Raw genomic sequence first — 12186 nt, 5'->3', positions numbered from 1 at the left:
AATCTTTCGGGGATCCACCATTACTTTTTTTCGAAAATAACGAGCCTTAAAAAGTCAAACAAAGACAACCAGAACTCATAATTATGATAGATTTTTTAAAATCATTAAACAAACTGATTAAGTAAAGAATGAAAGAAAAAAATCAAAAAAGGAGAAAAAAGTTAAATATTAACGGAGGTCATATGAAGGTGTTACGTCACATTTTCTATAACCCTTCTCTCTATATGTCTATATATATATATATATATATATATATATATAAATGAAATAATAGATGTAGATAGAGATTTACAAATTTTCCAACAACATCAATTAAAATTATTAAATCCTAAAACATTATATAATGCAAGATATTTTTCTACAGATAATCAGCTATATAGACATTATAGAGAAGAACAAATATCAGCTATAAGAGAAGATTTTAAAGTACTAGATTTAGTAAATGCTAACTCCTTAAGATATAAAAAATAATAAAATGATACTAATGCATATAGGTTTAATTGTTATAGGAATAAAAGGTCTAACTAGAAAAAATCTAGGATCCAAAGTGTTAATAAAAATATATGATGATAGATGGTCAGACATTAAAAAATCAATAATAGAATTAACTGAAGTAGATATGACAAATAATGGAGGAATATTCTATATAAGTCCAGATTTTTTAACGAACTTAAAATAATTTGGAAAAAATATTAAAATAGGAATCCAAACAAAAGGGTATGAAGAAATGAATGGTGGTAATAACTTATTAATGTGCATAGGATTTATCGAAAAATTAACTTTAAGTAGTAATACTAAATTTAAACTAAAAGTAAATGATGTAGTTGAAATAATGGGAAATAAAGGCATAAGTCTAATAAAATCCATAAAAATAGACCCAGAAATATATGCAGGTTTAGAATGGAATCTAAATAAATTTAATAAATCAAAAATCCTCACACCAGACTCTCATTTATTATACACTACAAGTAAATGAGAAACTTCAGTTAGATTTACAGATTATAGTTATACCACTAAAAAAAATATAGACGATGTCGAAACAGAAAGTAATATAGAAACAGAAAGCGAATTTATGAATATAGAAATTTTACAAGAAGGTTATGAAGTAGATATGGTAATAGAAAAAGCTCAAAATTTAGCAGAAGAATATAAACATATAACTTTTAAATGTAAAGGATGTCAAAAAGATGAAATGAAAATAAAAAAATGTACAGAACATTTTAAAAATTGTTTTGAAAGAAGTGATAATCTAGGATATAGAAATAATAAAGAACTATTTCTTGAAAGAAAAGATGAAGACACAATATCTGTATTAAGTTTTACAATAAGTTATAAGGAACTAGCAGAATTAGAACCAACTAGCTCGTCAAGTGCTAGCCCATTTCAACAGACAAACCCTAATCCTCAATCAATAGATTATAGTACAGGTAATGTACCTAGAAGACCGGCAATTAGGATAAATCCAGATACAGAACTTAGAGGAGATAATATAAGACCAGCAGGTAAGAGAATGCCAATAGAAGAACCGATTAAACTACAAGAAGGAGGTAGTAAAGGTAAAATACTAAATATAGCAGCACACGACCCATAAATGTGGGATACAGTAATAGATCTATGGAAAGGAATAGTAGCAGCAGATTACTTAAGACATTATACAGAAACGGATACTAAAACGATGTACAAATATTTGGAAACCTTTTTAGGAGAATCTGTCAAAGCCACATGAAAAAGTTTTAAGACAAACTGCTCATATGATTTTCAGGTTTTATTAAGTATGGGACCAAACTTCTCTGATTTCACAAATAAGATGCACATGTTATTAACCGGAAAAGATTCAAATAGTGGATTATTAGCATTACAAAAAGAAGCATTAATAAAACTAGAACAACTAAGCATTTCACATTGGGTATATTTAAAGAAATTTCTACAAGACTATTTTTATTATTGCATTGTCAGCGAAAACACTTTTAATGAAGAATTAGACAAAAAATTATTTAATAAATTACCTGGAGCTTTAGGAAGAGAAATAGAAGATAGATGGTATAAAAGAGATGGTGTAGTAGCCAACCCAAACCTAAAATGGACAATAGGACATAGAACACAACATATAATGGATATACTAACAGAAAAATGTACAAACATACAAATACAAAAACAATTAAAAAGAAATGAAATGAATTTCTGTAAATCTGTTATATACACAACCCAAAATTATGATTAAAACAATATAGAAAATATAAGAAGAAACATAATCAGAAACCATATAGTCGTAAACATTACTTCTTAAAAAAATCAAAAGCCAAAAAACCATGGTTAAATAGAGATAGACATGTTAGGAAATATAAAAATGATAGAAACTATAAAAATAAATTAGAATGCTATACTTGTGGAAGCATAGACCATTTAGCTAATGTATGTCTTAAAAGAAATAATAATAGAACTAGAAATTCTCAATTAGTAGAGGATTTCCAAGAAATTTTACTAAATGTAGACGAATACATGTCAGATACAGAAAGTATATACTCAATAATAAGTATTGAGATAAATGATAAAGATAATTCTAAACTGATTCTTCAGAATCAGAAGAAGATAATTTAGTAATGAATTAGGACAGGAGATAGAAGATCTAGACTTAAACAATCTAGTAATCAATAATTTAATGAATGTCACTCAAAAATGTGTACATGAATTCCAAAGAAACAAATGTTTAGACAGTAATAGATGTCGTATATGTAATTGGTATCCAAATAAAGACAACAGAGTTAAATGTAAAAAAATGTATATATACACACATACACATGTTGAATTCTATTATGCTAACAAAAACAGTAAAGAAGTTGAGGGTTAGAAAATCAAACATCCACCAATCTAGACATGCAATCGAATCAAATTAGATGAGCATCAATCATATTCTCCCAATGACAAACCAGTTTATTCTCTAATTTAACGTACATCTCAATATTTATAGAATTATTTGTTTAATTAATAGAGTCCTATTTTAGAAATATTTTTCTAATTGAACAGTAGAAAATATTAATTAATTCTTCTACCATATATTTTAGGAAGTCTAGTAGAAAGAAAAATATTAATTAATTCTCCTACCATATATTTTAGGAAGTCTAGTTAATATAATAAAAAATAATTAAATAATAAATTAAGAAAATAATGAAAAGACAGTTTTGTCTAGCGAATAGTCTTTTAATCAAGGGCAAACAATTCAAATAACTTTTCTAAGAGTTTTAACACTTTCATATATTATAAATAGATTATAGATATAGATTATAGATTATAGATGTAAATTATAGATATTGATTGATTGATTGACAAAATTAATTACACATGACATTTTTGAATTTATCGTTGCAGTCAATTTTTCTCCTTCACGCTCGTAATTTGCGTAAATACAAATATAGGTTGAAAATCAATCAAAATAATTTATTTACAATGGTAGTTATAATTTTTATGAGGTAAAAAATATGTGCAAAATTAAAGTATCTTTTAACAAATTTAAAATAATTCCAATAATCACTTTGTATTTTTTCACAAATTTCAAATACTAAATCATACTTCATCCGTTTAAAAAAAAATGACCTACTTTGACTTGACATAAAGTTTAAAAAAATAACGAAGACTTTTAAATCTTGTGACCTTAAATTAAAGTTGTATTAAATATATCAAAATATTCTTTAATCTTATAGTTCTAAATATATCAAGTGAAAATAATAGTATTAAAATATTACCAAAAAGAAAAATGATCAGGAAAAATAGGTCATTTGTTTTTATAAACAGAGGGGTAACATATTATATCATACCACTCCTTCCGCTAAACGGGTCGGTACTAAACGGGTTGCCCTCTTCTATAAATGTCACCATCGTCACCCGATATAATCCTCTTTTATCATTTTCCTCTTTTTCTTTTTTTCCTTTCTTTTTTTTTTCTTTTTTTCCCCTTTCTTCTAGCACCTTCTTTTTTCTGTTTGTTCGAGAACCCTACCATCGTTCGACTATCTCGCTCTTCGGTCAATCGATTGAATCGATCTTTTAGAATCGATAGAGAAAAATGCAGAATCAAAGGCTTAAGCAACAACAACAGCAAGCTTTGATGCAACAAGCGCTTCTTCAACAACAGTCTCTTTATCATCCTGGCCTCTTAGCCCCTCCGCAGGTATTTTTATTTTTATTTTTTTTAAATTATTTGGTGATTTTTTCAATTTGCTGTGCCTATAGAGTGTGTTTTTCGAGTGATTTTTTTTTTAAACAAGGTGATTGTTCTAGCTTTTTAGGTTTTGGTTTGTGTATTTGGTTTGGTTTATATGGAAATATTTGGTGTACTGAGCTGAAGATATTATCTTTTTGAGAATTGTTTGGACTTGAAGTTGATCATTGCTTTTTTTTTTCCTTAGTGGTTAATGAAGTGGATTGAGAATCGTGAGGTCTCGGGTTCAAAATAGTTTTCATTTAGAGATATAATTGAGTTTATTGTTCTCATTTTGTGCTTATGCTCATTAGATGCTTGAGCACATAATACAAGTGTCTTATGTGGAGTAACTGGCGAAGTTTTTGCCATGTGATCCTGAGTGACACACACACACACACACATATGCACTTTAATGACTGTTCTGGCTTTTTAGTTTTTGCTTTGATTATATGGTTTGGTTTATCTGGAAATATTGGGCAGATAGAGCTGAAGTTATTGTGTTTTTTTTTTTTTTTAAAATTGTTTCGACTTGAACTTGATCTTTTTCCACAGTGTGGCTTAGAGTCCGTTTGGATAGGATTCAAATCTGTACAAACCAGCTTTTAATATTTTTTAAAGCTTTTTTTTTTTTTTTTTTTTTTAGGTGTTTGGTAAAATTAAAAAGTGTTTAAAAAAAACGAAGAACTGGTTAAAAAAAGCAAAAAGTGAGAAGTTGGGTATCCCAACTTTTAGATTACCATCTTTTTCCTCCAATTCCAACAATACCATGAACTTGTAGCCCTTAAATATATAGTTTTTCTTTCTTTCTCTTTGGCGCTTCACGTCATCTCTTTTCCTCCAATTTTCTCTTCATCATTATATTGGAGGTTTGGTCAAAAATTTTATTTTATAACTAAAAATTATAAATAATTCACCTTATTTATGTCCTTTAACTTTAAGGAAATTTAAGTTATTTTAACAATAAAAAAGTGCTTAACATCACTTGTTTACTGAACACATTAAAAACTTATTTTTAGTTTCAGCACTTTTATCCAAACACTCATCTACGTGATTTATAAGTACTTATTTTAAGCTTTTAATCACTTAAGCTAAAAATAATTTTTTTAATTCTATCCATACGGGCTCTTAGTGGTTCAGGAAGTGAGTTGAGAATCATGGGGTCTTAGGTTCAAATAGTTGTCATTTAAGAAAATCAAGACATAATTGGGTATGTTATGCTTGTTTTAGATGCTTGAGCACATAATACAAGTGTCTTATGTGGAAATTAGTACGAAATAAGAAGAACAAAATATACATGATATCATCTCCAAAAATTAGGGCGTAGATTGAAAATGTAGACTTGGCACCATGAGGTTTCAGGTTTAAAATAGTTGTTATTTTAGAAAATCAAGATATAATGGAGTATACTATTCTTATTTTGTCCTTGTGCTCATTTTAGATTCTTGATCACACAATACAAGTGCGGTCACGTGTATTATGTCCTATATCACGTGTATTATGTGTAGTAAACTGGCGTAATTTTTGCCATATCACGTGTTTAAGCCGGGGAAATAGTCTCGTATAAAAATGCCGGGAAGGCTACGGTAAATAAAACCTTGAGGTCAGGCCCTTTCCTGGACCTGCAGGAGCTTCAGTGCACCGTGCTGTCCCTTTTTTATGTGGAAATTTGTACAAAATAAGATGAATGAAATATACTTGATATGATCTCAAAAAATTACGAGTGAAGTTTGAAATTCGCGACTGGGATACATGTTCAAACCCTAGTAGAGACAAAATATATTAGGTGATTTCTTCCTATCTCTCCTAACCTTAGTGGATAGAGTCACCTCGTACCATTTGCTTGTGGGAGGTGGGAGATATTCTGTGGAATTAGTCGAGGTTCTCGCAGCTGGCCTGGACACCATTGTTATAAAAAAAAAAAGGAAGTTGGTCCTTTTTTTTTTCCTCGTGGACTTGCCCTGTTGTTCGTTAGGAATGTAGTGTTTACTTGTGTATTGGCAGGTTGGCTCAGTAGTTGATATGCATCTAAGAGTTGTGTTTATGTAGTTCATTTTTAGGTTGGAAGAGGCGTCTCAACATGTGGATCATATTCTTTCTGCTGCAGTCTGCATTTTGTAAACTTATCGACCCAAGATTATCTCAAGAGAAAAACTTAATAATAATAATAAGAGGGGAGGGGATTGTTAGAGGATATATTCTGTCGTAATTGATTTGTAGGAGTTCCCAAGCCATTTATGTTGGTCATGGTTGCTTTGTCTTTATATTTAGGATTTCGGTTGGATGCTAATATTTTTTCAAAGTACAAATCATGGCATGCCATAAATTTGAACTTGGCTTTTTGGAAGCATATATAATTAGCTGCTGCACTGCATTTCCTGTCACCTTCTTAAATTTCTTTTTACAGTGTATAGCATGAAGGAAAATGTTTTATGGGCATACTTCTCATTGAGATTATTTTCTGAACTATTTTCCTGTGCTCATCGAGGATAAAAATAGGAGATATAAGTTGTAGTCATACGAGGTGGAGGATTGGTATTGAAGGTAGAATTTGGTTATATTCTTAGGTAATATAATGATTGATTATAGTATTTTAATTATTGGTTGAAGAGACGTGGCTTAAGAGCTAAGTTATTTGCAAAACGAAAGGTAACCAGATACTAATGAAAAATTATTTCACCAAGAAGAAGAATCTATAATACATTCTTAGTTTTCACATTATAGCTGAGTTTCATGTGATGTATGGTCCAAAATGCAATATATTCTTTATATAGGAGACTTTTTCATCGAGCAAGTCGTATGTGGACCCTCCTTCAAGGGAACCAAATGGTGAAAAGTTATTTCCTTTGTAATGCCTGTTCATTATGCTCAGTCAAATGGTTTTGACTGGGTTAATTGAGAGTTCTCAAACAAGGGAAGGCTAGATAATAGGAAGAATATTTGGCTATGACTCATTCAAAAAGGAGAAAGATTTTCCTATGACTCATACAAAGGACTGTCTCAGCTCTGCCTTAAAACCACTGTGATAAGATAGGTGACTGAAGGGAGAAATAGACATGTTACTGGGGGCGGTGAGCGTGGTGTGAGAAAGTGAAAAAGAATTGTACTTGAATCTGGGAGAGCTGTGGAAGCCCCATGTAGTTTGTATTTTCATGGTTATGGCAGAGGTAAAAGGCCATATATCAAAAGCTTAAGGAACTTGAAATCTCGGGTGCATGGTCTAGTCATGAGGGTAGTACCTTATCATGGTGTCGGATCTTAATTTTTATGGAGTCATTCCTAGTTGTTGGAGTCTACCCATTATCCATAATGTCTCAAAGTGAGATGTCTTAGAGAAACAATTTTTTACTTAGAAATCCATAATTGGATGATTATACCCTCTGTGTCAAAATGTCTGCAGACCTTATATGTTCTTTGATACTTCTCTCTTTTGGCTTGCTAGTGATGTTGTGTGGTACTCCCTCCGTCCCATTTTATGTGTCGCCATTTGACCGGCACGGAGTTTAAGAAATAAGTGATGACTTTGTAAAGTTTACAAAATTGCTTCTTTTAAAATTATTTTAATGTTTACCTTTTTGTTGTCTTTTCTTAATAAGTGGAACCCACTAAGGATAAAATGGGAGTGATGTCATTAAATAGTTACCAAATAAGGAAAGGTGAGACTAACCAAAAAGGAAATGTTGATACATAAAATGGGACGTAGGGAGTATTTTATTAGGTGGAACTGTTCTTGTGAAAGCAATCTGATTATTCAATGGGATCCTTCTTGTGGGAATCAATTATCTTTATTTTTTTAAAAAAAGTTTTCAATTATTCTGCTTGCTCTATAACCCCCCCCCCCCCCCCCCCCCCCCCCCACCCCCCCCCCCCCCCCCCCCACACACACACACACACACACACACAAAAAAAAAAAAAAAAAACGATGAAGTCAAGTTCTAGATACTTGTTGGAATTGTAATGGGATACCATTTTGCTGCTATCCTCTGTAAAGCTATATTTGAGCTCTGTCGGTCGGAAAGCTGCCTTTTTGGTATACTCTTTTCACTTCTGCATCTTTGTTATTTTCTTGCTTTTTTGTTGGGTGGGTAGAGAGAGCGTACCTGTTTATCATTCTCTTTGCAATTCTTGAAATTTGTTCCTGTTTTCCATATATAATCTTCGAATGATGCTTGTATTTCTACTTTTGTTTTTTCTAACCACCTTAGACACTCGTATACTTTCGGTTCAATGCAGATTGAGCCAATACCCAGTGGAAATCTGCCCCCCGGGTTCGATCCAAGCACTTGTCGCAGTGTGTGAGTATTTTTTTAGGGCCAGTCTTTTTTTCCCTATCTTTCTGCCTGTTTCCTTTGAGCTTCTCTTTGGCGTTTTTGAATTTAATGCATTTTAACTTAATTTTAGTTTGTTATAATTTGATTATTGGAGAAGGTTCTTATAGCTTCATGTATTTTTTTTTCCTTTGTTTTTCTTTTTTTAAATCTTTTAGTTTCTTTATTTCTGAGAAAATGCAGGTTTGTTGGGAATATTCACCCGCAAGTGACTGAACCACTTCTTCAGGAAGTTTTCTCCAGTACTGGTCTTGTGGAAGGATGCAAGCTAATAAGGAAGGAGAAGGTTATATTTTTCCCTCCTTGTTTACTTTTGTCTGAATTTCCTGAAGCTAGGACTTCCACCTTCCTCTTCTCTTTAGCTTTTATAGACCCTTTTTTCCTCTCCGACGCTGTAGTTGACGAGTCTGTTCTCTCATGCAGTCATCTTATGGTTTCATTCATTACTATGATCGTAGATCAGCTGCACTTGCGATAGTCACTCTTAACGGAAGGCATCTGTAAGTAAATTTATGAGCTCTCTGTTTTGAACATGGCCTTGGTTTTCCTCTGACTATTACTTCGTCGTGACAGGTTTGGACAGCCTATTAAAGTTAATTGGGCATTTGCCACTGGACAGAGGGAGGACACCACAAGTAAGTTTCAGTTTTTATCTATCAATGTTTAATCCTCAATTAGCTTTACATTTCGCCCTTTGTTTCTCTGAGTAAGTTTCAATTTTTATCTATCAATGTTTAATCCTCAATTAGCTTTACATTTCGCCCTTTGTTTTTCTGAGCTAGTTTGTGAACCTGTGTTAAAAGTGTTATTCTGCTCTTTGCAGGTCACTATAATATATTTGTTGGTGATCTGAGCCCCGAAGTTACTGATGCAATGTTGTTTGCTTGCTTCTCTGTTTACCCTAGTTGCTCGTAAGTGTCATCTTCCTATCTGAATCCACCATAAAAATGTCAGAAGGTTCATTTATTTCTTGAATTTCACCTAATGATCCCCCCTGTTTTTTGTGACAGTGATGCAAGGGTAATGTGGGATCAAAAGACTGGGCGTTCTAGGGGTTTTGGTTTTGTTTCTTTCCGTAACCAACAGGTAATTTTTTTTTTGGTATATAGCTTCATGTTTCTTTTTTATCCCCTTTCTGATATTGCAATTAACTAACTTGTTTTTCCAGGATGCTCAAAGTGCCATCAACGATTTAACAGGTAGGGAGAATTTGAATTGTTTTTTGTACACATTTCACTTTGTTCATTATGTGTGTGTTGTAGATCATCCCTAAGTAGTGGGAAGCTATAAGATTTCAGTTACATTAACCTTAAGTTTGGATATAAACTTGCTTCTAGTCTGGATAGTTGATTGTTCGCATTTGGTTTCTTCTTTGTTTTTGTAGGCAAATGGCTTGGTAGTAGGCAGATACGTTGCAACTGGGCTACCAAAGGTGCTACCTCAAATGAGGACAAACAGAGTTCTGATGCCAAAAGTGTCATGGAGCTAACAAATGGTTCATCAGGTATGTGAATTTTTTATGAACCCTTGGCCCGTGCTTTCATTGGTAACAAGTTTAGGAAGGAGAAGCTTAAGTACCGTGTATCCAAGCGAATTGAATTCAGTTCATGTTCTTCACTTTGTTGTGTATTCAATCAAATCTGACTTATCAAAAATAAATTGTTGTCTTCAATCAAATGTTGTGTTCTTGTCCCCTTTGGACTTGGTCAACACCATAAACTAAATTCCTTGTTTATTGGCTTTTTGGTATTGTAGAAGATGGTAAAGAGGCAGTGAATAGTGATGCTCCTGAGAATAATCCACAATTCACCACTGTTTACGTGGGAAATATTGCTCCTGAGGTGAGGACATCTCTTTCTGTAGTTAAGTGTCCACCTTTCCTCCAGTAAGAAATACATGACTAACTCTTAGGTTGCAAAAACTAGGTTACATGCATATTCTCTTGTAATTTCATTCTTGAATTTGCTTTCCTGCCTTTGGCATGGACTTTGCCCTTACAGCCTTTATTATTTCAGGTAACACAGCTCGATCTCCATCGCTACTTTCATTCCCTTGGTGCAGGAGTTATTGAGGAAGTTCGAATTCAGCGTGATAAAGGATTTGGTTTTGTGAGATATAATACTCACGCTGAAGCAGCTTTAGCAATTCAGATGGGAAATACCCACTCAGTTCTGGGTGGAAGGCAGATTAAGGTTTATATTTGCGCTTGATAGCCATTTTTCTAAATTGAAGTACTTGCTTTCTTGTGTTTGCTGCATTTGATTTATTTGGTGTTATCTTGAATGCTTATTGTGCGAGGTGATTTGGAGGTGGTTTTTTTTTCCTCCAAATGGTATAGGATAAAACTTACATCAAGAGAATGGATATTTGCATCTCTGCTCTCGTTGTGTTCTTAGTGTAATCAGTATGTGTTAATCCTTGTAGTTAACCGCTCTAATTTGTGTACTTCCAGTGTTCATGGGGCAACAAGCCAACTCCGCCTGGAACAACCTCAAACCCACTTCCTCCACCAGCTCCCACACCATTAGGCATTTCGCCCGCCGACCTTTTGGCATATGAGAGGCAGCTAGCTATGAGCAAGATGGGTGGTGTTCCTGGCCTCATGGGTCAGCATCCTTTGAAGCAAGCATCAATGGGGATGGCCTCCGGAGCAAGCCAAGCTATATATGATGGTGGTTTCCAGAATGTTGCTGCACAGCAGCTCATGTATTATCAGTAAAGTAATGTGCAAAGCCAGATCTCTGCGGTTGCTGCTGCCGTTCTACCTAGTTATCTTTAATAACCCTTGGGTTTTCTCATGTTCTCTTTTTAATATTTAGGCATCATGCCTAGTTAGATGTGGGTGCCACGTGTATTAATACGTATGATGTATGCATTTTGTCTTCCATTTTAGTAGGAATGAGGGAGTACTACGAGGTTCGCTCCATTTTCTTGTTCATACATGCTTGATGTAGTGATTATTTAGTACTTTCCATTTTTGGTCTTGTTTTGAGATTTTTGATTTAACTTACTAGCAGATGCTTTTGGTAGAGCTACCATCAGCTTGTGGTCTGCGACCTTGCCCCACCTTAGTTATGCTTTCCATATAAAACTACATGTCTCACATAGCACGAGCAATCAATGCAGCACTGTTAATCACTAGGCATTGTTTTTCATATGGTAAAGACATCCAAAAGCCCGGTGATTAGCAGGTCAGGCATTGAATGATCGATCTGACAGGTTCAACCAATTGATTTCTAACCAGTATAATATGTTGTTCTTTTCCTTTCTGCTACGGTTTCCATTGTTGGACAGGTGTTTTGATTGAGAGTCTTGTTTAGCGTCACTCTATTCACTGACTGAAGTTGCTCAAGATCCTTTTTCTTCTTCAGTCTTTTCCTCTTTGTCCTCAGTCCTCGTGGTCAAGCATGTTGTTTTACCAGTAGAGAATGGATTGCGTCGTCATGGAGGCAAATGTTGAACATCTGTTAAAACTTAGGGTCGTTTGATCTGAGGTATAAGTTATAATAGTCTCGGGATGAAATATAGGATTATTTTTTTTCATGTTTGAGTGGAGGTATTAATTTGTCAAGGGATTATTTATCTCGTCATTTATGCTTTAGCAATGGGATAAGTTATTCCATATGTATGGTGGGATAACTTGTTCCCAACCAAACGACCCCC

The 12186-nt window shown here is 33.4% G+C and overlaps 1 protein-coding gene across 2 annotated transcripts; it reads left to right on the top strand.

Annotated features, from left to right (window-relative positions):
* Window positions 1–3891: 3891 nt before the first annotated feature.
* Window positions 3892–11497, top strand: LOC107876058 (oligouridylate-binding protein 1B). Of its 2 annotated transcripts, none has more exons than XM_047413698.1 (12): window positions 3892–4165; window positions 8429–8490; window positions 8707–8809; window positions 8947–9023; window positions 9097–9158; window positions 9347–9434; window positions 9534–9609; window positions 9692–9722; window positions 9908–10027; window positions 10282–10364; window positions 10539–10715; window positions 10976–11497. In XM_047413698.1, exons 1-12 carry the CDS (start codon window positions 4061–4063, stop codon window positions 11240–11242), a joined length of 1251 nt encoding a protein of 416 aa, XP_047269654.1. In that variant the 5' UTR covers window positions 3892–4060; the 3' UTR covers window positions 11243–11497. The 2 variants fall into 2 exon arrangements, with proteins under 2 accessions (XP_047269654.1, XP_016578526.1); XM_016723040.2 differs by having other exon boundaries at window positions 3893–4165; window positions 10279–10364.
* The last annotated feature ends 689 nt before the right edge of the window (window positions 11498–12186 follow it).

This window comes from Capsicum annuum, chromosome 6 (genome assembly GCF_002878395.1).
Source record: "Capsicum annuum cultivar UCD-10X-F1 chromosome 6, UCD10Xv1.1, whole genome shotgun sequence".
Taxonomy (NCBI): Eukaryota; Viridiplantae; Streptophyta; class Magnoliopsida; order Solanales; family Solanaceae; genus Capsicum; species Capsicum annuum.
The sequence above is the reverse complement of the archived record's forward strand: the minus strand, read 5'-3'. Positions and strand labels throughout refer to the sequence as shown.

Excerpts from the sequence above, each read along its gene's own strand:
- LOC107876058 (XM_016723040.2), top strand. The coding sequence starts at position 4,061 with ATGCAGAATCAAAGGCTTAAGCAACAACAACAGCAAGCTTTGATGCAA. Across the intron at positions 9,024-9,096 it reads ACTCTTAACGGAAGGCATCT|GTTTGGACAGCCTATTAAAG; the intron begins GTAAGTAAATTT and ends TCGTCGTGACAG. Across the intron at positions 9,435-9,533 it reads TCTGTTTACCCTAGTTGCTC|TGATGCAAGGGTAATGTGGG; the intron begins GTAAGTGTCATC and ends TTTTTGTGACAG.